The sequence below is a fragment of the Coturnix japonica genome, chromosome 21 (assembly GCF_001577835.2).
Source record: "Coturnix japonica isolate 7356 chromosome 21, Coturnix japonica 2.1, whole genome shotgun sequence".
Taxonomy (NCBI): Eukaryota; Metazoa; Chordata; class Aves; order Galliformes; family Phasianidae; genus Coturnix; species Coturnix japonica.
This window is the reverse complement of record NC_029536.1, coordinates 5,173,134-5,197,056: the sequence shown is the minus strand read 5'-3', so window position 1 is coordinate 5,197,056 and position 23,923 is coordinate 5,173,134. Positions and strand designations below refer to the sequence as shown.

Here is a 23,923-nt window from a genome sequence, read left to right as displayed (position 1 = left end):
GGTTCTGTGCTGCTGCAAGCAACCTGCCGTGCTCACCAACACCTCTCTGCTGTGCTTGGTGAAGAAGACAACATAGCAAAGCTGTGATGGTTTCCTTTTGGGTTGCCAGTTTCTGTGCTGGCCCGGAGGGTTGGGGAAAGGGACGTGCTGGGGTTGCTGGCATTGCTGTTTCCTAGGAGAGCTGCAGGTGGCAGCTGTGCTGGTGGCTGGGTGGCCTGCAGACCTGCTCTCCCTGTCCTGCCTGGTAGCCATCTGGACCTGGAGCACCTCTTGGGGCTGGAGCTGAGCTTAATCCTATTGCACGGTGGAAGCACATCAATATGGTGTGAGGAAGCAAGCAAGTGGTTGGTCTGAATGCTGCAGGCTGTGTGCAAGGAGTGTGAACGTTCCCTAGGGTTCCTGGACAAGGCAACACTAAATTGGATGGTTGTGGACTGTTGCATTGGCACAGAGTTGCCTTGGAGGCTGTGGTGATGGGTGATGGTGTTGGGTGTTGGTAGGGCAGTGGTGGTGCAGATGGGCATCACTTGGTTGGGCACACACAGTGCTCAGAGAGATAACATGCAAAAATGTTTCAGTCCCCCATGAACTTATCTCAGTGAGAAGCAGAAAGCAGAGTTGAAGGCAAATCTTCTTGCAGTCCCCTGATCATCCTCCTCCTTGTTTGATACTCCTTTATTATCAGGTCTCACACTTCTCAGCCTGTGTGATGTCTCCCTTAATGTATCTATTCATTAGCACTAAACAGTAACTGTCTGCTTGCTGATTCCTCTGTAATTAGAGGTTCTGAATTCTTCAGCTTACACTGCCTGGCAGCTTTGGTGTAGATCATTAGCAGTTGGTAAAAGAAGCTGCACACACAAAGGCAGAACCAGGACAGGAGAATGGAGGGTGTTGTACTGGGAGGAGAGTGCATGGGGAGAGTGGGACATTGAGCCTGGGAGTTGTTGGCTGCAGCATGGAGCTGCATCAGAGATGGGTGAGGGTCCCCTCGCCTGAAGGCAGTGGGCATGGCATGGCTCCCCATAGCAGTGGGCACAGCCCCACACTGGGAGCACTGGGACACAGCTCTCAGCCATAGGGTTTGGGTTTGGGTAGAGCTGTGTGCAGCCAGGGGTTGGGTTTGGGGTCCAGTGTGGGTCCCATCCAGTTCGGGAAGTCCTGTGATTCTATACTGAAATAAAGCAGCATCTTTCACCTTCATATATCATAACCAGCTCAGGCTGCCCAGGGCCCATCCAGTCTGACCATGGGCACCTCCAGGGATGCCAGTCTGAGCCTCTGAAAGGCAGTTCATTGCTATCACGTCCCTCTCCAATGATTAATTACTGCCATCATTTAAAATACGTACCTTATTTCTGGTCTGGATTTCACTAACATTCATTCTAAACTTTCAACCTTTCTGGTTACTCACTGTTTGCTCTACACATCCAAGGACTGTGCAGCCTTATTCAGCTGTGTGAGGATCTCTTACGTCCTTGATGGTCTCTCTGACAATGTCTTGGTCCCTTCCATGGTGCAGTATGCCTCTCTAGCAAGACCTACATTCGAGTTTCCAAACCTAAGCATAACCTCAGCATAACCCAATGGCTCATCCTCTGCTTCCCTGCCATATGGAACTGCCCCCCTACAGCTCTGAATGGAGGCACGTCCAGGACTTTCCATCCACCCTAAGACCTTGACGCCTAAAAGAAAACAAACACACCATGCAGATTTAGGGTGCCACAAAGAAACCCCTTTTCTCAGCCATTCCAGAACCAGAAATCTATGCCAAGAGGGGTGGACGAGATGGGAGCTGAGAGGTGTGCCAGCATCCCAGGAGGGAAGGAGGGAAGCCAAGGGTCAAGGAGCTGAGCATGGCCCAATGCTTGGGATAATGGCACTTGACTAATTGAGAACCATGCCATGTGTCAGCCCTCTCACTTGTGACAATGCACCGCTCCTGCTTGCTAATTTGTGGCATTCTTTGGGGAGGGCTGGGGAGGGGGTTAATCTTGGTGCTGGGAGGATTTTCAGTCTCTGTTCATGCTGTGGATGAGCCGAGTGCCTGGGAAACTTGGGGAAGGAAAGGGCTCCTTGGGCAGGGAAGTTTTAAATAGCAAATGGGAAGAGCAGCTTTTGGTATCAGACTGTGGCTGCTGCTGACTGGGAAGGGAGGAGGAAGAACTGCTCTGCAGGTTACACCAATTCAAGACCTCCCAGTGTCTGGGGAAACAAGAACATCCAGATTTTTGGGAACCTGTTCCTTATATGAGTGATTCTTGTGTCACACGGAGTCAGAAAGGAGGATTTGTTCCAGTGTCAGAGGCTCTCGACTGCAAACAGAGCCCAAATGAGCTACAAACAGACTCTAGGATAGGTAATACAACATGGACACCAGCTAGTGTGTGGCATAGGAAATATATATTCATTCCCAATAAACTGATCAGGAGAAGCATCCGCTGCTGCTGATTTGAATGAGCAGGACACAGGAGAACCCATGTTCCAGAGCGGAGACCAAAATGGCCTTGTGTGTTTAGCCTTGGTAAGGAGGGTGTAATTGCTGTGTGTATGTGTACAGTAGGATGGAGGGACACCAAAAAGTGCTATTAAAGCAAGACAGATGTTACAGAATGGTCAGTGATGGGTTTTGGGTAGAGACACTACAGCAGAAGCCTGTATGCCTGTGTGATAGCAGAAATGTGAGGCAGGGATGTATGTGTTGAGCTACCATAGGGTTACTTCTAAGGTCCTCCTCTTCTTTGGAAGACTCGATGTCCCAGCCTATTGCCTTGGGCTGGCTTAGGGCATGGCAGCAGCTGGCCTGAGCACCTGGGAGAGCCCCAGCCATGCCCAAATCCCCTCTGCTCTGCCCATTGGAGACTGCCTGGAGCCAGGGCTCCCAGATGGCAGGAGGTTTGCCAGCTGCTGGCTCTTCAGGACTCCTCTTTTTGCTTCTATGGTGGGCAGTTGGGGGGGATGCTGGCAAGGCAGGGTATAATCTACATGGCTCAAGCTTTCCTAGCAGATGCTCTTCTCCCACTACCAGCTCTGTGGGCTCCTCCACCTGCTGACTTCCAGATTTCCCTGTTGCATAAATTACTTTGTGAATTTGAGGACTGTTTCTCCCACACCTGCCCGGGGCTTTAGAAACCTGTTCCAAAGCATCTGGAGCTGACTCTGTATGGAAGACAAAAAAACCACCCATGATGGATGCGGGTGGAAAGTCCCCTTTGGTGAATCAACTCCTCCCTCCCTCCCTGCAATGCGTTGCTGGCCTTGCTGTGTGTGAGCCAACAGAATGGCTCAGGTGCTCACCTTTTGCTTCTGTGTTCAGGAGGGGTGATTTATCTTTACTGCTGCACTTGGCAAAGGATCTGCAGCGCTAATCGCCTTGCTTGCGCACGATGCATTGAGTGCCAGCATTTGGGCAGGTGGAGCTGCCAGAAGCAGGTACAGGAAGCCACAGAGACCCAGGGAGAGGTGCTATGAAGAAAAAAATTCAGGGTCACAGCGTTGGAACAGCGATAAAATAATCCTGATAGCTGCAGAATTTCCCAGCTCACAGTGGAAGGCAGCCTGGCAGAGCCTCAAATTAGCCAGACCCAGTGGGTGGGAGGGGATGCACTGCAGCAGGCATCCTTCTTCCAAGCTTTTATCAGCTGATGATGCTGCTTCCCTGATCTGGAGCAGATGAGGTTTCCATGTGGAGGTGGGGATGGACCCGGCGCTGATTGACCCCAAGCCTGCTCCCATATCTGTGTCTGGATGAGGTTCTCCTGAGTGCCAGTGGAGTATCTCCTCTCCGTGCTGAGAACAAAGTCCAGCCCTTCTCCGTGGGCAGGCTGGCAGCGTGCAAATGAAGGCTGCAAACTCAGTTAAACAAAGAGCATAAAGACAGCCAAAAGCCTTCTTCTGCCTGAGCCAAGTGACTGGCCTTGTGGCATTAGGAGCTGCTTTAAAGGCTGTAATCTACACCAAACCTCTGCTGATTTAGAGGAGGCCTGAGCCAGGAGCCAGCTTTGGATTGACTGTGTTTTTAAGATTTTCCAGCATGTGGGGGGTTACAGATTGAGAGGCTGGAGATGTGAGAGGTTGAGCTTGAGAGGTTGATTGCTGAGGCACTCAACACACAAACAACATGGGTATCAGCAGTACCTGGAATCATAGAATCACAGCATCCTTAAGGTTGGAAGGACCATTAAGATCATCAAGGCCATCAACCCATGGCCACCGTGCCCACTAAGCCATGTCACTTGTCAACCAAAGCACATCTCTCAAGAGAATTGGATGCCAACTTTTGTCATGTTCTTCTCAGGCACTTGAATTTCTTCATAGGCTCTCAAAGGGGATCATCCTTTAGGCATCATCTCTGCCTACAGGGAGGCAGGCACATGTATGTGAGCTGCCCATAGCCCTGCACGGAGGCACTGTGCCTTTTTATCATTTCCAACTTTTCTTTCATGCATTACAGAGCCTGGATCCCAGCCTAGATGTCACCAGGCCCTGTGACTTCAGGCTCAGGGAAGCCCGTGCTCCATGACTGATCACAGCACGTCCTCCCGTGCTGCACAGCATCACCCTTTGGTCTCACAAGAGAGAGCAGCTTTCTCCCTGTCTCTCCATTTTCTGCCCTGTCCCTTGGCCTCCGGACTAGCTGGTGCCTTGCAGCATCATGCTGCATTTCCCTACCACTCCGTCTTCAGCTGGAGGTCACGCAGTTAATCCTGACCCTGGATCACAGCCGCTCCTGCGAGCGGGTAATTGAAAATGCCAGAATTCCCTACTGACCCTCTTATAATAAAAGCAGTTCCCCATCCAGTAACCTGACACTTCAGGGACTGAGATCTGTCAGAAGGGCTCCAAGGAGATGCTGGAAAACTCCCAGCTGTTCACCTCTTTTTTTCCCCAGGGTAATTTCAAAGTGTTGCTGGGGAGAGGCTGTGGGTCGGGGTTGGCTTTGCTTCTCTCTCTGTCGTGTTTTCCAGAGCAAATGTTGACTCTGTCTGACATGACATGGGTTAGTGGTATTAAAGTGATCAGAGATAGTGATTTTGCTGCTTGTAACCTGACTCTTCCAGCTAATCCAGAGGAGGAATGGAGGCCCTTTGATTATAGGGATCTCAATAGCCCTGACCCACGGACAGGCGAGGAGTGAAAGGCTGAGCATGAAGTGCTGGCAGGTGAAGGAGACAAGGGGGCAAGGTGTGAAATGGGGGGCAGATTGCAATTGGCAGCATTTCACCTGGATAGACAGATCATGAACAAGAAGCTGTGGAAAGAGCCTGATGTCTCCCAGCATTCCAAAGCCTGGAGCTAGATGGTCTTACCCAACTCCCCATCAAATAGGGAGTGCTTCAGAAGGTGCTGCCTGGGGCATCCAGGGCTTTGCTTCCCTGCTTGGCACTTGTCTAGCCCAGTTCTATTGCCTTTACAGCAGCAACATCTCAGTCTGCACAGGGACCAGCATTGTCACAGGGCAACAGCTTGTGCTACTCAGTGCCTGCAAGGAGGATGCTTGGCTGTTCCCCCATAGCGAGACCTGATGATGCACTCTTTATTCTTGCTCTCTCTGTGATGTAAAGGTAGAGGTAGGATAGAGGAGGAGTTCACATTTGGGTATTTAAAAAGCAGGAGGGGGAGAGTCTGGGTGAAAGATAACTTCAATTCAGCTCTGACTGAATAGGAGGAGCAAGGTACCCAACAACCATCCTTGGGACTTCTAACCAGGCTGACAAAACTTAGTGCTTTGGAGATGGGGAAGCATATGAGCTTCCTAAGAATGCCTGTAAACTACATCTCCCAGGAGTAAAACCAAGAAGGAAAACAGGCCTATTTATTTCTCATTCTCCCATTATGATTCTTCACTGTGTGACGCCCTCCTGCTGCTTTTTGTCACTTTTATCATAATGAATTGCCCTAAGGTTGACACAGCAGTTTCAGCAATTACACTAATTTTGATGCATCTGGGGTCTCTCACCCTGCTCCCAGCAGGACAGAAGGGTTTGTAGGGGATGCCAAGACAGACTGGGTCCTGAAGTGCTTGGTTTAAAGTCAAGATGGCCTTTCTTTAAGGCACCCAGAGCTCCAAAGGTCATGGTCTTGTGTCAACATTAGAGGTGAGACTGTGCTCCTTTCATTGGGGTTGCCATTGAGAAAGGCAAGAGAATAACAAATCCTACTGCAGAGCACATGGTAGAGAGCAGATCTCAGTCTTGTGGCTGTGCCCTCCTTTCCCTCAGCATAATATAAAGAACGAGAAGGAAATCGAAGCACACAACACAAAGGCCTGCAAAAAAGCCTTGTAGGAACTGGGCTGAGGAATATCAAACCTAAGGGAGGAGGTGCTGCTGACTGTTAGTGGCTGGGAGATGTGTTTTGAGATCTAGATTAGCAAAAGATTGGGAAGGTTTCAGAAGGGGGTTATCAGATTGATATGTGGGCTGACAAATGTGTGGAACACACAAGAAACTCAGTCTGCTTAGGTTATAGGAGATGAAAAGAAGATGTTTTCATGTTTTTTCTACTTAATTTCATCTGGGTAAAACTCACTTTCTTGACTCCTTAGTTTTGCTAGGAAAAGCAGAAAGCATCCAGCGGTTGGAAGCTGAAGTCCATAAATTTCAACCTGAAAGTTAAAATGTGCATTTTATAACGTGGCAAGTAACCACAAAGGGAAGCCTCCCAAAGAGCCTTGATGGGCTTGTCGTAATTTGCAGACTTCAAAGAAAACTGGATGTCTGTCTGCAATATACACACACACAGTCAACCACAGATGTTGCAGCTCCGCTGAATCACAGAATCATTAGGGTTGGAAAAGACCTTTAAGTCCAACTATCAGCCCACCCCCACCATGTCACCAACCACAACCCTCAGTGCCGCCATGAACACCCCCACCACCTCCTTGGGCAGCTGTACCAGCACATCACCACTCTTTTGGAGAGGTTTATCCAACCTAAATTCACTGCTTGGCTTCTATCACAAGTCTTGTGTTCAGTATTCAGACCTGAGTTGGAAGGGACCCTTAAAGGCCATCTAAAGGCCAGCTCCCCCCCAGTGATTATTATGACTAGATGAGGTTGCTTAAAGTCTGATCCAGCCCCACCTTTTGTCTCATGGTCACAGACAAGGTGTTCATCCTGCTTTGCCCAGGGGTACATGCACTGCATGCCCAAGAATTGTCTGTTTCTTTAACAGAAATAAGCACATCAATAGAGTCCAAGATGAGAGGTCCATCATCAAGCAAACAACCTTCATCTCTCTCCCCAGTATGGTCCCTTGAGCTTCAACTGTACACAAGTAAGGTACCTAAGCTGATTATCTTGGCCAGAAATATTGCCTTGGGAGGTACCAAAGCACTTCACATTGGTAGGTTTAGTCTGTGGTGAAACAGAAGCAACAAGGAGGCCTTTCTTTGCCCATTCCCCTTTCGCTAATGAGTGCAGAATGTCTTTTAGACTGACCTTAATGGTGGCAAGACTCTTCATATGCATGAGGCATTGTCTTCAGCCTTAAGTAATGGGTTCTCCATCCTGGATGTGCCCAAGGCCAGGCTGGATGGAGCCCTGGGCAGCCTGATCTGGTGGGGGGCAACCAGCCCACAGCAGGGATTGGAACTGGATCATATCTAAGGGCTCTCTCAACCTGAGCCATGCCGTGATTCTCTGCTATTGAAGCTCCTCTCTTGTTTGAACAAAAGGTAAATACTCAGTAAGCTGAGCATCACTGTGTCTGTGCTGCTTCTTTTGCCAGAGCAAGCTCTGACTTTACATTTCAGGTCATCCGCCTTTTTATATCAGAGGATTTTCATTAAGCATGTTTTACACTCCAGCACTACTTTTGGCATGGTTTATTTCTCCAGCCACGGGGCTCCTCTGAGAGGAATCCAAAGAATCTGAGGCTGGACCAGATAACGAGGATGTAGAAAAGTGTCTTTGAAGGACTTGAATCATTCATGTTACCTTGAAATAGTGTGGGGCTCGAGCATCCCTTATCCACATCAACAGTAATTCAAACCCCTTCCATGAGCAAGGGAGAACCAGTGGCAAAGGGAGTATCTTTGGTGCTGGGCACTGACCTGGAAATGGTCACCAAAGCTGTCTTTCTTTTGTCACAAGGCAACAAAGAGGAATCACTGCTTATGGAACAAGGTGACCGGTCCCACAGTGCCAGGTTAAATGCTGCCATCGAGTCTTTGGCATTCACAGCCCAGCCGTGCTCTGGATAAGACCTGGAAAGAGCTTTGCACAAAGCAAGCTGAAAGAACAAAGACTTCATTTCTTTTTTGGCTTCTCTTTTTCACAGTTTGTTATGTGTTTGCTTTGAAATAATGACCAACTGGAAGCTTATAGCTGGTACAGAAACAGCAGTTCAGGGAAGTCAGCTTTTGCAGTGGCGTGGTTGAGGCTGGTCACAAAGGTGCTTGATGCTTGTGTTAGAGCTGCATCGCACCTTGTGATGAGGTTATCGCTGAGTAGCACTATCCCAGATTGTGCTTTTTTGTGTGTGTCTCTTTCCTTTTTAGCTATTACTCTGCATGCTTTAAATACTTCTGGAAAGGTACTCAGAGAGCCATTGGGATCTCCATGCTTGGATGTATTTTGATGTCAGCTGGGCGTGGGCCTTAAGCGCAATGATGTGACTTTGAAAGTACTCAACACTGAGCAGCTGGTTGGACTGGAACCCTCCAGAGGTCAATTCTGACCTAAATCTTTCTGTGATTTCATTATTGAGCATTTCCCTGATGTCTTCAACAACAAGAGCAGCTACTGAGAAGCATAGAACAGATTGAGTTAGAAGGGACCCTTAAAGGCCATCAGGTCCAACCACTCTGCATTGAACAGGGACACCCACAGCTCCATCAGGTGGCCAGACCCCATCCTGGAGTAGTGTTTAGGACTGTGGGATCATGATGCCCAGAGTAATGGTGGATGCCCCATCCTTGGAGACACCCAAGGTCAGGCTGGATGGGACTCTGCTCACTGATGGAGGGTATCCCTGTTCATAGCAGGGGCAAGAGATAACAGGCTCCGGAAATGTTACCTATGTCTTAGCACCAGCATGAGAAACTGATCCCATGTGTCAATACGGGCCCTGAATGTGGAGAACTGGGACAGTAAGAAGTGAGCAGAGTTGCTGAGCATTACCCAGTAGGGTGGTAGATCCACATGGTGGCCCCTGCCCCACCTGCAGTCAGCACAGCTCAGACTGCAGTGTTCCTACCTGGACATAGGCAACACCAGGGCAGTGCAAAGGGTGGGCAGCTGGTCCCATTGTGCTCAGTGGGACAAGAGGCGTCTGTGGGTGTGCTATTTCCAGGGCATTCTGACTCGGCAGAAGACTCACCATTGTCAGCATGTCAGGTCAGGTTTGTGTTGCATGCTCACGCTGCTGTACACACCTCCCTTGATTGGCATGTGCAACTTGCAGACCCAGCACACCAAGCAGGAGAGAAGCTGCTTGCTTCCTGCGTCTGCCTGTTCGTTATAAAGCCTCTCTATGCAAATGTCAAAGTACAAAACCCCCTACTTCCCCATGGCAAGCAAGGAGGATTATATATTGCTGGGCTGGTAGCACGTTTCCAAGAGAACAAGGCTGTGTTTGCTCCAACCCTGGGCTCATTTTGCCTGGGAATGAATGATCTCTTTCCAGTTCTCTTGACAAAGATGCTGCCCTACGTGGTTTCTAATTATATGAGCTGTGAAAACCTTAACTGATGTCTTCTAAAGGCAAAGACCAGGATCTCCGGACCCCTCAAGAGTCCTGATACTGCTGGTAGCAAATTCAGTAGCTCCAAATAGCAGAAACTCAGAGTTACCTGCCTCCAGCTGGGGGATGTGGTCATGTCCATGCAAGTAACTGACTGAGGCCTCTCTCTTTCTCTTCCAGCTCCTTCAGCTGTGTCCATAATGCACCAGGTCAGCCGTACTGTGGACAGCATTACCCTCTCGTGGTCTCAACCTGACCAACCCAATGGAGTCATCCTGGATTATGAGCTGCAGTATTATGAGAAGGTACTGCGGGGCCTTAGCAGGGATTGGCTGTAAGATTTGGGGAGAGGAGGTGATGCAAAGGGCGTGCAGTGGCTGCTGCATTTGGCTCATCAGCGTGGGTGGAACTGGCTGTCAGCATTGTGGTGCAAAGTGATGGTTGCAGCTCAGTGCAAAGGCAGAGTAACTGTTGGTCTTTCAGGAGGAGCTTCTCCTTTCTTCACCTCTCCTGCTCATGTCAGGTAGACCCATTGCAAGGAGAGCCGGGCAGCCAGGCTCAGGGTTTAATTTTTCCTTTTCAATTAGTGGGGAATGGAAACTGTAGGGATGTCACATAGGATGTTGTGCCAGGATGGATCATGTTAGCTGGCTGTCCAGTCTTTGAGATTTTGTGTCATTGTATTTGCAGCAGCCTCAACCCCTTTCCCTGGGTGTTATACCAGGGGAAAGCTATTCCAGATCCTCACGGAGGGAACATTTTGCACTACCAACTCAAGGTGAGGCTGCTGTGAAAGGATCCCATAGCTCTGACTCTTCCATCCCCACTTCCACCTCCTCTCAGCAGAGGAGTGGTGTCCTATGGGTCAACCAAGGGACATAAGACTGCACCAGTGTTGGTCCAAGATATGCCAAGCTCTGCATGACTATTGAACTTCATCCATGCTACCCAATGGAGATGGAGATTGAAGAGCAGGAGATTTCTCCTTCCAGGAATCTGCCCCTTTGCCTAGACGCTTATAAACTATATGTTAAAAAAAAAAAAAAAGCAAACTAACTAATTAAAAAGCTTTATGATTAAATGGAACTGAAAATATTTTCCCAGCAGTTGCCGGAAGAAATGATTAATCCCCCCCCACTGCTGCCTGTGACCTATTTTCTCATCACCAAGAGCCAGAGGGAGAGCAGGGAGGCGGGAGGAGCTTCTTTGTAGACTGTTAAATAGGTCCTGACCTATATTGCATAAATCACAGCCTTTTATTTGACCCTTGGAGATGATCCCAGAATACATGGCAAGATGGATGAGAAGGTAACAAGATGCATCTGGAAAGCAAGAAGAGTCCTTTCCTCGGGGACACTCAGAATGATCTCAGACAGTTCATTCTACCAGTCTTGTTTTCTCTTAGTCTCATCCTCTTTCTGTTTTCCCCTCAGTTTTCTGAGGGAGGTTTGGCTAAAGGGGAAGCTGCTCTTTGTGGCCTGTTTTGGCAACCAGCAACAAGGTGTTCATCTGCTTTCCCCTGTTGCCATATATTTGGACACGGTCTGTCCCTGATCCCAAGGACAAGTGGTCCAAGCCACACTTGGGCAATGTTTTTTATGGCAAAAAGCTTTCAGGAGGCACTAGGACAGGCAGAGGGGACAACCCAAGCTGCCCAAGCACTGTCATTGCAGTTCTCTCTTCCTGGGCTTTGAACCTCTTGGTACATATTTTGGTATCTTTTTTACTTCCAAGGAGCACATTTAATCAAATACCTGCCTGGGATTGCAAATGTAATGGTTGCATTGGATGAATGGTCTTTTCCAACCTTAATGACTCTTTGATTCTACGCTTTTGAGATACCCCCAGACCCAGTTGATTAGTGATGTTACCCAGAAGACTATGGAGCTGTGGGCCCCACTCATCCATCCCCAGAGTAACCAGAATGACCCTCCTACCACATCCGAGCATCCCTGCTGATGCATTTGATTCCATGGGTGCTGAAATTCACATTTGTGTTATTATTTGGCATCCAGCCTTGGACTAGCTTTGTACGTGTGACTCTGTTTGCTTCAGGAACCACAACAGATTGCTGCTGTGCAGATGCAGAGAGGAACTGTCTGCCAAATTAAGTTGGTTGACATTTTTCTTTGCTTTTTTTTTTTTTTTTGGCTGATAAAACATGACTTTTTAGAAACCATTTCTGCAGATCCTTCGGGCGTTTCACAGACTATGCATGTTTCAAGAAACTCTTTGTTGATCAGACTTCAGTTTCAGAATAGATTTGGCTCAGAGGGAGAAGAACCAGATGAGGACACTAAATGAAGTCTATCAGGAAGGAAAGAAGTATGTTATTTTCAAACTCAAAGCAAAATCATCCAGAAAAAAACCTTCAAAAGTGAGGTGGGAGAAACAGCAAAGGAACACAGGCTTTAAACCACCTGGACATGCTGGAGGAACTCAGAGGGGTGAAAGGAGAGGGGGTTTAGAAGGGAACAAGCAAGCTGCTGAGAGGATGATGTCTGAGCAATATGCCAAAGGGAAAAAGTAGATTTATTAAGGGATTTACCAAGCCATTTTTAAGTCTTAGCCCTCTTAGGCTTATGGGAAAGTGCTACAGAGGTGTGAGGAGAGTGATTAAGCTGCAGTCACCCTCTACCTGCTTCCAGCCATGGGTTTGTGGGGACACATAAATGCTCTTTCCTTGCATGAGGGGATTAGAGAGCATAGGTATGAGAATACCTTCCTCAGACATCCATTTCCTAGCCTATAAACCATCTCGTAAGCATATCTGTGGCATTCAACTTCAAATCCTCCAGGATGACAGTGTGGGGATGAGGTACTCCCTAACAGTTGGACAGATGATTTTAAAACAGCTGTGGTGTTAATGCCATCCAAGGGCCTGGGAGGTTTCATCCAAGCCCTTGGGCAGTGAAAATGAAAACACTTCCTGACCTACTTCTCTCCTTGCCTTCCTGGGAAAGATTCAAGGGAGTTCTGAGGCTTTTTACACAAACAGGGCAATCAGTTTTGCTGTGAGCTCATCATTTCTCAGTCTCTGTTGTCTTTGTATCTGTAATTGAGCTTCTTGAGCACACCAGAACCCCTAAGGCCTTCTCCACAAGTAGGTTCCCATTGATCTGATGGCCTGTAGTGGACTCCAACTACCAGATGTCTTTTCTAAGTCCAGTCCCTTATTTTTGCCCACAAACTCAACCCATCTGTGGCTATTTCTCATGTAGCTCTTCAAAATCTATCCATTTATTAACATAGAAGGCAATTTACCCATTTCTCCTTCCATTCCAAAAAGCCCTCGATTGCCATGGTCCAGTTGTGTGAATGGTCCCACCAATGTATCCACGATAGCAATTAGGTCATAGTTTTCTAATTGCACCATAGTTTTCTAATTGTACCTCTCCTGACTGGTGATCCTGTGCTTGGTGGGCTTGCCGAGCCAATTGCACTGACTTGAAGGCAGCAGTTCTCAGTGACTCACTTGCAAATTTGCCAGGATTTTTAGCTGATCTGTTCCAAGCAGCGACCCCGCCAAAGCAACCTCACCTGCCAGATGGGAGGTGCTACTGAAAAGGATAAATTGGGTGAATAACCACACAAAAAGGGGCAGGATAGAAATGTGGAATTTCTATACTTCTGAGCATTGCAGTGCCTGATTCTGGTGCAATGTCCAGTGCTTTGGCTCTCTTTTCTGATGACAGATGTATATTTTCTTGGCAGAACCTGAGTGAGTTAAATTCAACAGCAGTGAAGAGCCCCACCAACACTGTGACAGTGCAAAACCTCAAAGCTGGCACCATCTACGTCTTCCAAGTGCGAGCACGTACCGTGGCTGGGTATGGCCGGTATAGTGGCAAGATGTACTTCCAGACCATGACTGAAGGTGAGTCTTCAACTGTATCTACATAAATCCTATACAAGGTCTAGAGAGCATTGAGCAAGATGGAGTTGCACTGGCTGCAGTGCTGGTCCCCTTCCTACTAATCCCATCAAAAGGTGCATTGATAAGTCACATAAATTTATTCAAATCTGACAAGCACTGGAGAGAGATATGGGTACTTGGTATTCCATGCAGGGAATCGTATGGTCTAGGCCAGCTTCTGCCAAGCTTTTCTGGCAGGGGCACCTGCCTGTTCAGTTGGATTTAAAGGAAATGGAATTTATGATGTTCATCTGCAGAGCTGCTGATGACAAATGTGCTTTGGGTCTTTACTTTCTCCATTTGCGCAGCTACATAAAACAAGCCAAGCTAGTTTTCTAGCCTTGAGGCCAAGTAGCAAGGCACAGCATGCATCCGCAGGACTAAACATTCCTACCCAAAAAGAACAGTTCCATCTAACCTTCCTGCTTGAGAATATCCTCTGTCAGAACCAACATGAGACATGCTCTGGACATAGATAGCCCAGACAAAATCCAAGCCAAGAAACACCATAGCAGTAGCCATGATAATCTAGGCCATCCATGTCAATCCATGCAATAACTCATTCCCTCTTCCTTTCAGCTGAGTACCAGACCAGTGTCCAGGAGAAGCTGCCACTCATCATTGGCTCCTCTGCAGCAGGATTGGTGTTTCTCATTGCTGTTGTCGTCATCATTATTGTGTGCAACAGGTAGATCAGTCTGAGAGCATCACTTGAGGCCCTCTGTACTGGGGCTATGCAAAGGCGTGGCAGCTAAAGATGGAGGGTGGCTGGGGTAGAAGTTGGAGAGGATGGAGATGGGAATGTTAAAGTGTTCAAGAGTTGGGACTCAATGAGCAGTCACAGACATGGGCTGATGGTTGGACTATGTGATCTTAATGGTCTTTCCAGCCTTAATGCCTCTATGATCCTTGTGAATCCTTCTAATTTGGGTTAGTCTGTCATTCCATGGAGTGGGGAAAGAATGCATTTCAGTTCATTTCTCAGCCTCATCTGACCTGCGCACAGTGCTTAGGACTCTCTTTCTTTCCAGAAGACGGGGCTTTGAACGTGCAGACTCTGAGTACACTGACAAGCTGCAGCACTATACCAGTGGCCACAGTACGTACCGTGGTCCCCCGCCAGGCCTGGGGGTCCGCTCTCTCTTCGGTTTGTGTTCCTGTTCACTCATTCCTTGCGTTGTACGGGGAGGGCTCAGGGTCCTTAGCCAGGCAGATTTGTGCATGTGAAGTCAAGGGGATGCTTGTGCTAGCCAGGGCTCCCAGAATTATGGCCAGATCCTTTACAAAGCTTCTGTCTAACAAGGCAAAGCTTTTCCAGGAAACTACTGGAGAGATCTGGACTGCATGTTTGGCTTACATCTGCTCACCCTCCACTTCTTCCTCCCATCCCCGTTCATTGCAGGGAAGTTGGACTAGATGGCCTTCAGAGGTCCCTTCCAACTCTAAGGATTCTGTGCTTCTGTGATTGCACTGTGCACAGCTGAAACATGCCTCTGGTCCCTCTCACCCTTCCTAGACTATAGCAGCCTCGTGCATTCTGAACCAGCATATTGCATCCCTTAGAACCAAAGTTTGGCATTCGTTGCCTGGATCACCCACTTGCATCATCTAGATCCACTACCTGTCCTCTGTGGTCTCTGACATTCTTAGAGTTTGTGCCCTCCAAACCTGCATGGTTTTGGATACTGACCCATGCATGCTCAGCAAGTATCTGCAACATCAAACAGAAACCCTTCCAAGTGCCCCCAAAACCTCACCTTCTCTTGCTTTGCAGCCCTTACTTTGTCTTGTGGGCAGCAGAGAGATCCTTCCCCAACTTGCCAGCTTCCTATGGAGCACTGTCCTCCTGCAGGAGCTCGCACGGTGCCTTTGCCATTGACCATCCCACTGCTTCCAGAATCCTAGTATATATAATCTATCTTAGGGTTTTTTTCTTTTCAAATATGTGGTATGCTATGCATTGTATCTATGTGTATTGTAGGTATTTTGGGATCTGTGGATTTCTATATCTATATATGGAGATTTAGATTGAATATAAGGAAGAAGTTTGTTACAGTGAAGGTTGTGAGGCAGTGCCACAGGTTGCCCTGAGAGGTAGCGCTGCCCCATCCATGGAGACACCCAGGGAGGGGCTCTGAGCACTGATGGAGCTGTGGTTGTCCCTGTTCATTGCAGGGGTGACAGACTAGATTTAGGGTCCCTTCCAACTCAAACGATTCTAAGTAATAGATACGGTACATAACATGCCCTCTCTTGCAGCCTGTCTCTTTGACATCCTCATGCACTGCAAGGCACTCCCTCACATCCAGCATTCCTGCTTCCATCCTCCCTACGCACCCTGCCTCACCCTCATTCTCCTCACCAGCCCTTGGCTGCATGCCCTCCAAAATACCTTTTTCCTTCCTAGCTAGAGATCTGTCACTAAACTTCTGCTTTGTTCCAATCTCGGTTGATAGGTACATCGTGTTATATTCACAGCTTCGGGATGTCTGTACTTTGCTCCTTTACAGACATTGGGCTTTATTCTGAAAACGGTCGTGCCTGGAGAATATCAGTAATATTTTGGCACAGGGCTCACTGGTGTTTCTGCTCTTACCTTGGAAACGTTTTCCATAAGGCAGAGCACTGAATGGTGACTCCATGCCAGAACAGCATTGTGCTGGCTGCATTGCTATAACTTACCAGTAAAAATGACACTCTTCAAGAAAGATTATGTAAATGCAGCTCTCAGTTGTTTGTCAGTCCTTGCTGCATGTGTAAACATACATTCTCACTTTCTGCCGGGGTCTGGTGTGCAACATGACAGCTTCAGGCTGGGATGGCATTAATAGCTGTGCCTTCACAACTGTCGCAATAGGCGAGGTGCCACCAGATACAGACGGACTGATAACAGGCCTGGGGAGCCTTTTAGCCACATCACTCAAGACACCAATCTAAGGCATCTTCCCTACTCTGTTTCCCAGCAGTGATTGCTTTAGAGAGGCTACACTTATGCTTAACAAATTGCCAAGGTGTGGGGAGCCTGGAGGTCCTTAGCATTGCAGCAGTTTGTCTCTATAGGACTGACCACCTTCCTACATCTGGATCTGGGAGGTGTGTCTCTATTTCTGTGGTCTCTGCTCTACAAATACTCCCAGTCTGGAGACTGGCCAGAGCCCAGGACTGGGGTCTAGAGCTGTCCCAGGCTATAGGTAGCAGTCAGGAATGCAGGGGGGAGACTGGGCACTCTGTTCTCATAGCATTGCTCCTGGACGGGTCACAGAATCTCTAATAGAGGGGTCAGTCTTATGGCTGTACAGTAGTACCAGGCACCATGGAGCCACCTCCACATAGAAGAGAACCAGGAGCAACGTGTGCTTCCATTTATGTCTCAAGCCAACCCTCACCATCTCCTGGATTAAGCCCTGGACTACCTGAGCTCAGGTCTTCTTTGCTTTCCCATGCAACTGTTGTGAAGGTCTACTAAAGGGTCCAATGGGACCAGGCTGTGTGCTAACCCTCTGCATACACATGCATTACTGTGCGCAGAAACATAATTGTACTCACACACATGTATTCATACATGGATATACATGCAGTCGTGGGCACACGGTCCCATGTAGGCACACACAACCCCATGTGCACACACAAATAGATTTCTCTTAATGTCAACTTTTGGTCACTCCAATTGTGTCTGTCTGTCTGACTCTCCCTCTACTTTACACAGTGACTCCTGGGATGAAGATTTATATCGATCCGTTTACCTACGAGGACCCCAATGAGGCTGTCAGGGAATTTGCAAAAGAAATTGATATCTCCTGTGTGAAAATCGAGCAGGTGATTGGGGCAGGTAGGTGAACTGAGAATGTTGGTTGGGTCCCATAGTCTTGGTGAGGATTTAACCTTATATGTCCTAGGAGAATGAGCGTGAATAAGGTTTTATGCTTAACTACAGCATTCCTGGACTGGCAGGAACATGGTGGGGTCTCTCAGGAGTTAGGTAGAGCTCTGGAAGGCCAACAAGCCCAACCTGTTTCTCTCTGTTCACAGGGGAGTTTGGTGAGGTGTGCAGTGGGCATCTCAAGCTTCCTGGCAAAAGAGAGATCTTCGTGGCCATCAAGACACTGAAGGCTGGCTACACAGAGAAGCAGAGACGGGACTTCCTGAGCGAAGCCAGCATCATGGGGCAGTTTGACCACCCCAACATCATCCACCTGGAGGGAGTGGTGACCAAGAGTTCCCCAGTCATGATTATTACAGAGTTCATGGAGAATGGCTCGTTGGACTCCTTCTTGAGGGTATGAAATTCCAGAGAAGGACTGAAGGGGGAGATTCCTTCTTTGTGCAGTGCAACTTTTCTTTCACTGCCCACTGGGGAGGTCTGTGGTCTGAGGAGAAGTGCTGGCATGAGGGCTGTCATCTTATGTGTTTTCAAGATTGAACCAAGCCTTATTTTTTAGTACAATTACATAAATCAAAGGTCCGGGTTAAAAGAAAAAGGAAGTTCTCTCAATACTCTTGAAGTAATTTGTTACTCTTTCACTCTTCTATGTGGCATCTAGGTCGGGTCATCCTGTCCTGGTCATAATGGTATTGGGTGGAGTTGGGTTCTGTAAGTGGAGCCAGGAGTTGGACTCAGTAATCCTTGTGGTTTCTTCCATCCTGGGTTATTCTGCGATTGTGTGTGTGTTTGTACACTTGTACTAGAGGAGAGTTGTTCATTTCAGAGCAACTCCTCCTTTGCAGACGTGGAGGTGAGTTCTGCCAGATCTTTTACACAGCAGGGCTTCACCTCCAGCTGCTATGTCTAAATATTTACAGGTCTGAGTCTGAAATGAATAATTCACTGTGTAGAATGGATGTTGAATTCACTTGCTTAATAGGAATAGATTACCCCTTCCAAACCTTTCTGTGCAAGGTGTGGCAGATCTGTCACCTTTGGATGTCAGCTGCCATTGGTAGTGGTGCCTGTAGGGCATGTGAGGGTGACTTCCAGCCCTTGTGAGCTCTCAGTTCTCCCCTCTCTTTCTTTCAGAGGGAACTTGTGGTGCTGGTGGCATAGCTGTGTCTTGACATGTGGTGTAAACAAAGACTATTGGCTGTTTGCCCGCTCACGGCAGGCTGTGGATTTGCACCTCTCACTTGGATTCTTTCCCTTTTTTCCCTAAGCAAAACGATGGGCAGTTCACGGTCATCCAGCTGGTGGGGATGCTGCGAGGCATTGCAGCTGGCATGAAGTACCTGTCAGACATGAACTACGTGCACCGGGACCTGGCTGCCCGCAACATCCTGGTCAACAGCAACTTGGTCTGCAAAGTGTCTGACTTTGGCCTCTCCCGTTTCCTGGAGGATGACACCTCTGATCCCACTTACACCAGCGCACTGGTAAAGCTGCTTTTCCACAGCAGGAAGGCTGGGTGGGGAGGAAAGGAGTGAGGGAGAAGTCTCCTGTTGATGTTAAGAATGCTCTTCTCAAGGTGTCGACAATGGGAATAATGTGCCAAGTGGGAAATACCAATCGAATGAAGGAAGGTCTTCTCTTGCAAGCTTGTCTCCAGTTGTTATTCCAGCAGCTGTTGATAGGCCTTATAGTCATACCTATGGAGAAGACTTTCTTGATCAGTAAGACTGCAGCCAGTGGTTCTCCTAGATAACATCTATTGCAGATGCAGACAGTATCACCCCACTGCATCGCCTATTTGATGTGTCCTTGGAAATAATTGTTGATGGAGCTGGGGCATGATCTGTCGGAAATGATCTCTCCCGGATCATTTGGAGCTGCCATTGAGAAGATGTCTAGCACAGCTCTTCATGAACTGTAACAATGGCTGAATACCTAAACCCGAAAGTTAGAATTCTTTTTTATTCTCCTTCTGAGATGGATGACAGCAAAAGGATGGGAGGGAGATTCAAAAGGAATTGGTTTAATTTTTTCCAATTTTACAGTCATTCATTGCCAGCACAATGGACATTGTGACATGCCAAGGATTGCAATAACTATAGATAGGTGGAAAGAGCTGAGCTTGTTTAATATGGTGAAAAGAAGGCTGAGTGGCCTCCTAAAAGTGACCTGTAGTACTTAAAGATCAGGTAAGAAGTCTTCAGAGCCAAACAGTTTTTTATTGGTATCATATGATGCAACAAGGAGCAATAGACAAAATCATAGCTTGGGACATTCAGGTTGAATAATAGGAAAAGCTATTTTGCTTGGTGCAACCCTGAACAGGTCCCGAGACAGATGAGGAGGATCATCATCTCTGAAGGTTGCCAGGAGCTGGCTGGACAAAGCCATTCCTATCCTGTTGATAAGGATAGTTGAGAGGTCCCTTCCTTCTAGGATGTTATTGGTATATCAGACAAAAGTATTTTGGATGCATTTCTTTCAATTGCTCTTTCTTTTTCTGCTGCTATCCTCTCTTAGTTGTTTGTTTTTCCCTGTAGGGTGGAAAGATCCCGATCCGGTGGACAGCACCTGAGGCCATTGCATACCGCAAATTCACATCAGCCAGTGATGTGTGGAGCTATGGAATCGTCATGTGGGAGGTGATGTCGTACGGCGAGCGGCCTTACTGGGATATGACCAATCAAGATGTGAGTTGTTAAGAAACCGGGAGCAGGAACACTGAAATCAAGAGCAGATTACAAGGCGAAGGCATGGTTATATCTAGACATGGCCTGTGGCGTGTCCAGAAACTTCTCTATCATGGGAGAGGTGTCTACGGTCAACATCTTTCATGTTTCTTATTATATTGTCTCTCCGATGAGCTCATTTAGTTCTTAGATACCCTCAGGGTAACACATTAAGGTCTTGGGTAGACCCTTTGGTATGCCGAAGGTTTGCCTACCTCTCTTCTGCAAGCCTGGGTATGAAAACCTTCATATAACAGCATCTTCCTGGCCTTCAGTTTGTTTCAGAACTGCCTCTGGGAAGTAAATCAGGACCCTCTCTACTGCCATCTCTATCTCTACCGTTCTGCCGGCTCTGCAGTCTTCAAATTTCCTACCTGGCCCTCTCAATTCCTCCCACCCCTATGGCAAATCAGACATTTCTCAGGTCAATACAACTCCATCCACACCGTGTCAGGTTCAGAGAAGGGCAAGTTCCTCTTCATTGCCTGGTGGGGAATTTGTTGAAACTAGTCCCTGGTGGCTGAAGTATGGCTCCCTTGTCCCAGCATACCAGTAAAACCTTTACATCAATTCTGTGTACCAGAGAGAATGATGTTAAGTGTTAAGCCCTTCTCAGAAAGGCCATTGCCATCCACATTTGGGTTTCATTATCACTTTCAGTTTCAAGCATTTACTGCAGACAGAGTCACTGCCCTTCTCCCTGCCTTGGTATCCCGCTGTGCACTTGGCATTCTGCTGTCCCCCACCCATTGTTCTCTCCCTTCTGTTCTGCGCCTCTTTCCTTGCAGCCTCCTCCCTCCATCACACAGCTGGTGGGGTGTCAGAGCCCATGCCCATCTCCTCCGTGCATCTTGCTTCATGCTGGCTGCTCCCCTGCCTCCCCAGCCTCTTCTCCCCCTTCTTGTGCCGCAGGACATCATGCCCCAGAAGCTGTCACCACTTAATTGCAGCTGATGCTCCCTATGAATTAGCACATGGCAGATACTCGCTGCAGTTTAGCCTCCTGACCCTTGGGTGTGAGAATCTGGGTAGGCAAGGGAAGGGAAAAGGGATGGAGAATGTAGGCTGTGCCCCCTCGCGGGATGTATCTGCTGTCTGCAAAGCAAGAGGCTCCTTAGGAAATCATTCAGTCAATGCCAGAGCCAAGTGCGAGATGGCTGCGTGGGCTCTTCCAAGTCCTTCCCCAGGAGGGTGTCTTAGGTAGCTCACCAGAGATTTGACTATGGTGGCCATAGTCAAGGCGTGAGAACAGAGACATTGAGATCCTTCTACCAGAGTGACAGGGAGCGAAGGTTTCCTCTTGAAGATCCCTTCTGCATGTGCTGTTTCCATTGTATGTGGCAAGGCTGTAAATGTTCCCAGGTCCCATGGTGCAGCAGGGAGATTCCTAAGAGGCATCAGGCAAAGCCTTCTCACCAGGACAGTCACCCTTAGGAGTTAAAAAAGGAACATTAAGAGTTAAACAGGTGCCACTTCGGCCTGCTCCTCCATTCAGGGATGAAGATGTTATTGCCACTCTATTATAGATTTCTCTTCCTCTTGCTGCAGGTGATAAATGCTATTGAGCAGGACTACCGGCTGCCACCCCCCATGGACTGCCCCACAGCCCTGCACCAGCTGATGCTGGACTGCTGGCAGAAGGACCGCAACCACAGACCTAAATTTGGACAGATTGTCAACACTCTAGACAAAATGATCCGAAATCCTAATAGTCTGAAAGCCATGGCACCTCTCTCCTCTGGGTATGTATACTGTCTTACTACTGTATTTTGGGTTCTGTTTGCAAAGCTGCTGTTGGTTATGGCCTGGTGGGCACCATCCTTGCATCTCTCCTGGGTAGCTGTTGTAAAGATCACCAGATCTTTAGAGATCACTAAGAGGATCAGTAAAGGATGTCAAAGTCACTCTTGTCCATCTCCTTTGGTCTCGGTAATGCTGGTCCGAGTCATTCCAGCTGATGGAGGGTGCAGAAATACATGTGCTTGCTTGCTGTTGCTTGTTGTGATCATTCTCTGTTTCTGTGTTTCAGGGTTAACCTCCCTCTACTTGACCGCACAATCCCAGATTATACCAGCTTCAACACTGTGGATGAATGGCTGGATGCCATCAAGATGAGCCAGTACAAGGAGAGCTTTGCCAGTGCTGGCTTCACCACCTTTGATATAGTATCTCAGATGACTGTAGAGTAAGTGCCCAGGCTTCTAGTCTCAAAGCACAAGGAAAGGTCTCAGTAGCTTAACAACTGATCACTAATGGAGTTTGCTTTCTTTTCATGTTGTTTTGTAGAATGTGTTACCTTGCAGATCCACTTTTGGTCTGTTGAATTTCTGCAAAACCATCTCTGTTCTGCAGGCAGTCTTGTATCCAGATTTCCTATTGCTCTGTATCTGCAGAACTCAGTCCCACGTTCTCACACTGCATCTCCCCACTGTGAAAATGAAAACTGCCATTAGTGTCTCCAAAATCCCCCTGTGGAATAAATGGAGATTTTACAGAGGCATCAGGCACCTTTCCAACCACAGGAGATCACTTCTGGACTCCATAGTCCTTTTGCTTGTATGACTTATGGGCAAAGGAGACAAACATGCTGCAACAAAAATGCTGGTTAAGAAAGGCCTCTGGAAGTCCACATGGTTTCACTTTGTTGTGAATTGTCCTGTATGCACTAAAAAATTTCCTCAGTGGCAGAATTTTAGCAAGTTCTTCAGAGGAAGCAAACAGCTGAAATCCATTTGTGGTAGTTTTTGAGATCCCTTGGGGCTAAGTGAGGCTTTGATGCCTCTCGGGATAGATTTGTAGTTGGTTGCAGTTAGCTTTAGAAAGCCTTGCCAGGAAAGCACCAAGCATTAAAGCCATCTGTAAGAGCTGTGATGTCTCTGTGCCTGGTAACCAGGAAGGTTTCTTGGAATTGATGCCTAATTTCACACTTTAAAACTATCACTCAATCTGAATGCATTCACACAAACAGCCAAACTCATCTTTTTTGGCTTTTTTTGCTCTTACTCGCTGCCAGGAAATTCACATGGCAATTCTGACTGTTCCAGTGTATCCATGGTACAGCCCCAAAGCTTTGGGGGTAATTTTGGCTGTGTTTGTACTACAGGAAGAGGGCCCTTAAAGTCTGAAGGAAAATGAAGAAGAACTTTGGCCAAACTGGGACATCAGACCCACACCACAACCCAATCCTGCCAGATTTGGTGGATTCTCTGCAATATATCTGTTGGATACATTGCAGCCAGGCTAATTAAGTCAGTGTTTTACTTGGATGTGCTCAGCATCCATTAAATGCTACTCTTCCCAATACCTTACCACATCCTTCACAATACCTTCCAAGTCCTCTCTGTGTGCCTTCAGTGCTATCACAAGGGTACTCAGCTCATCTTCGTTTCCCCTTCGCTTTTGACAAGCCTTTCTCACCTGGTTGGGTGGACAGAATAATAGGGATGATAGTCCAAGATCTTTACCCTTGGAAAAACATAATACAGCATTACTTGAGACCACCTTCTAAGGATTGGTGGTCTTTGCAGAAGTACCTAATTGTATCAATGGAACTGAACTGCCATAAGACCTTCTCTTCTTGGAATTGGAATAGCCAGCAAAGTTTAAATATTTACTGAAGAGAACTTCACTGTACCAAATGCAGGTAGTTTCAGTGCTGATCTGCTTAAATGTGAACCTAACGAGGCTGAACAAGGCCAAGGGTGAGGTGTT

The 23,923-nt window shown here is 47.7% G+C and overlaps 1 protein-coding gene across 4 annotated transcripts in view; it reads left to right on the top strand.

Annotated features, from left to right (window-relative positions):
- Window positions 1–23,923, top strand: part of EPHB2 (EPH receptor B2) — a 92,836-nt gene that overhangs the window by 58,947 nt on the left and 9,966 nt on the right. Inside the window, exons 6-15 of one of the 4 annotated variants that reach the window (XM_015882710.2) lie at window positions 9,868–9,992; window positions 13,402–13,564; window positions 14,183–14,291; window positions 14,638–14,702; window positions 17,310–17,432; window positions 17,633–17,880; window positions 18,752–18,967; window positions 20,024–20,173; window positions 21,761–21,954; window positions 22,242–22,397. In XM_015882710.2, coding sequence (XP_015738196.1) covers window positions 9,868–9,992; window positions 13,402–13,564; window positions 14,183–14,291; window positions 14,638–14,702; window positions 17,310–17,432; window positions 17,633–17,880; window positions 18,752–18,967; window positions 20,024–20,173; window positions 21,761–21,954; window positions 22,242–22,397 — 1,549 coding nt within the window. Of the gene's footprint in view, window positions 1–9,867; window positions 9,993–13,401; window positions 13,565–14,182; window positions 14,292–14,634; window positions 14,751–17,309; window positions 17,433–17,632; window positions 17,881–18,751; window positions 18,968–20,023; window positions 20,174–21,760; window positions 21,955–22,241; window positions 22,398–23,923 lie in introns of all 4 variants that reach the window. The other 3 variants (XM_015882708.2, XM_015882709.2, XM_015882707.2) reach the window with 3 other exon arrangements.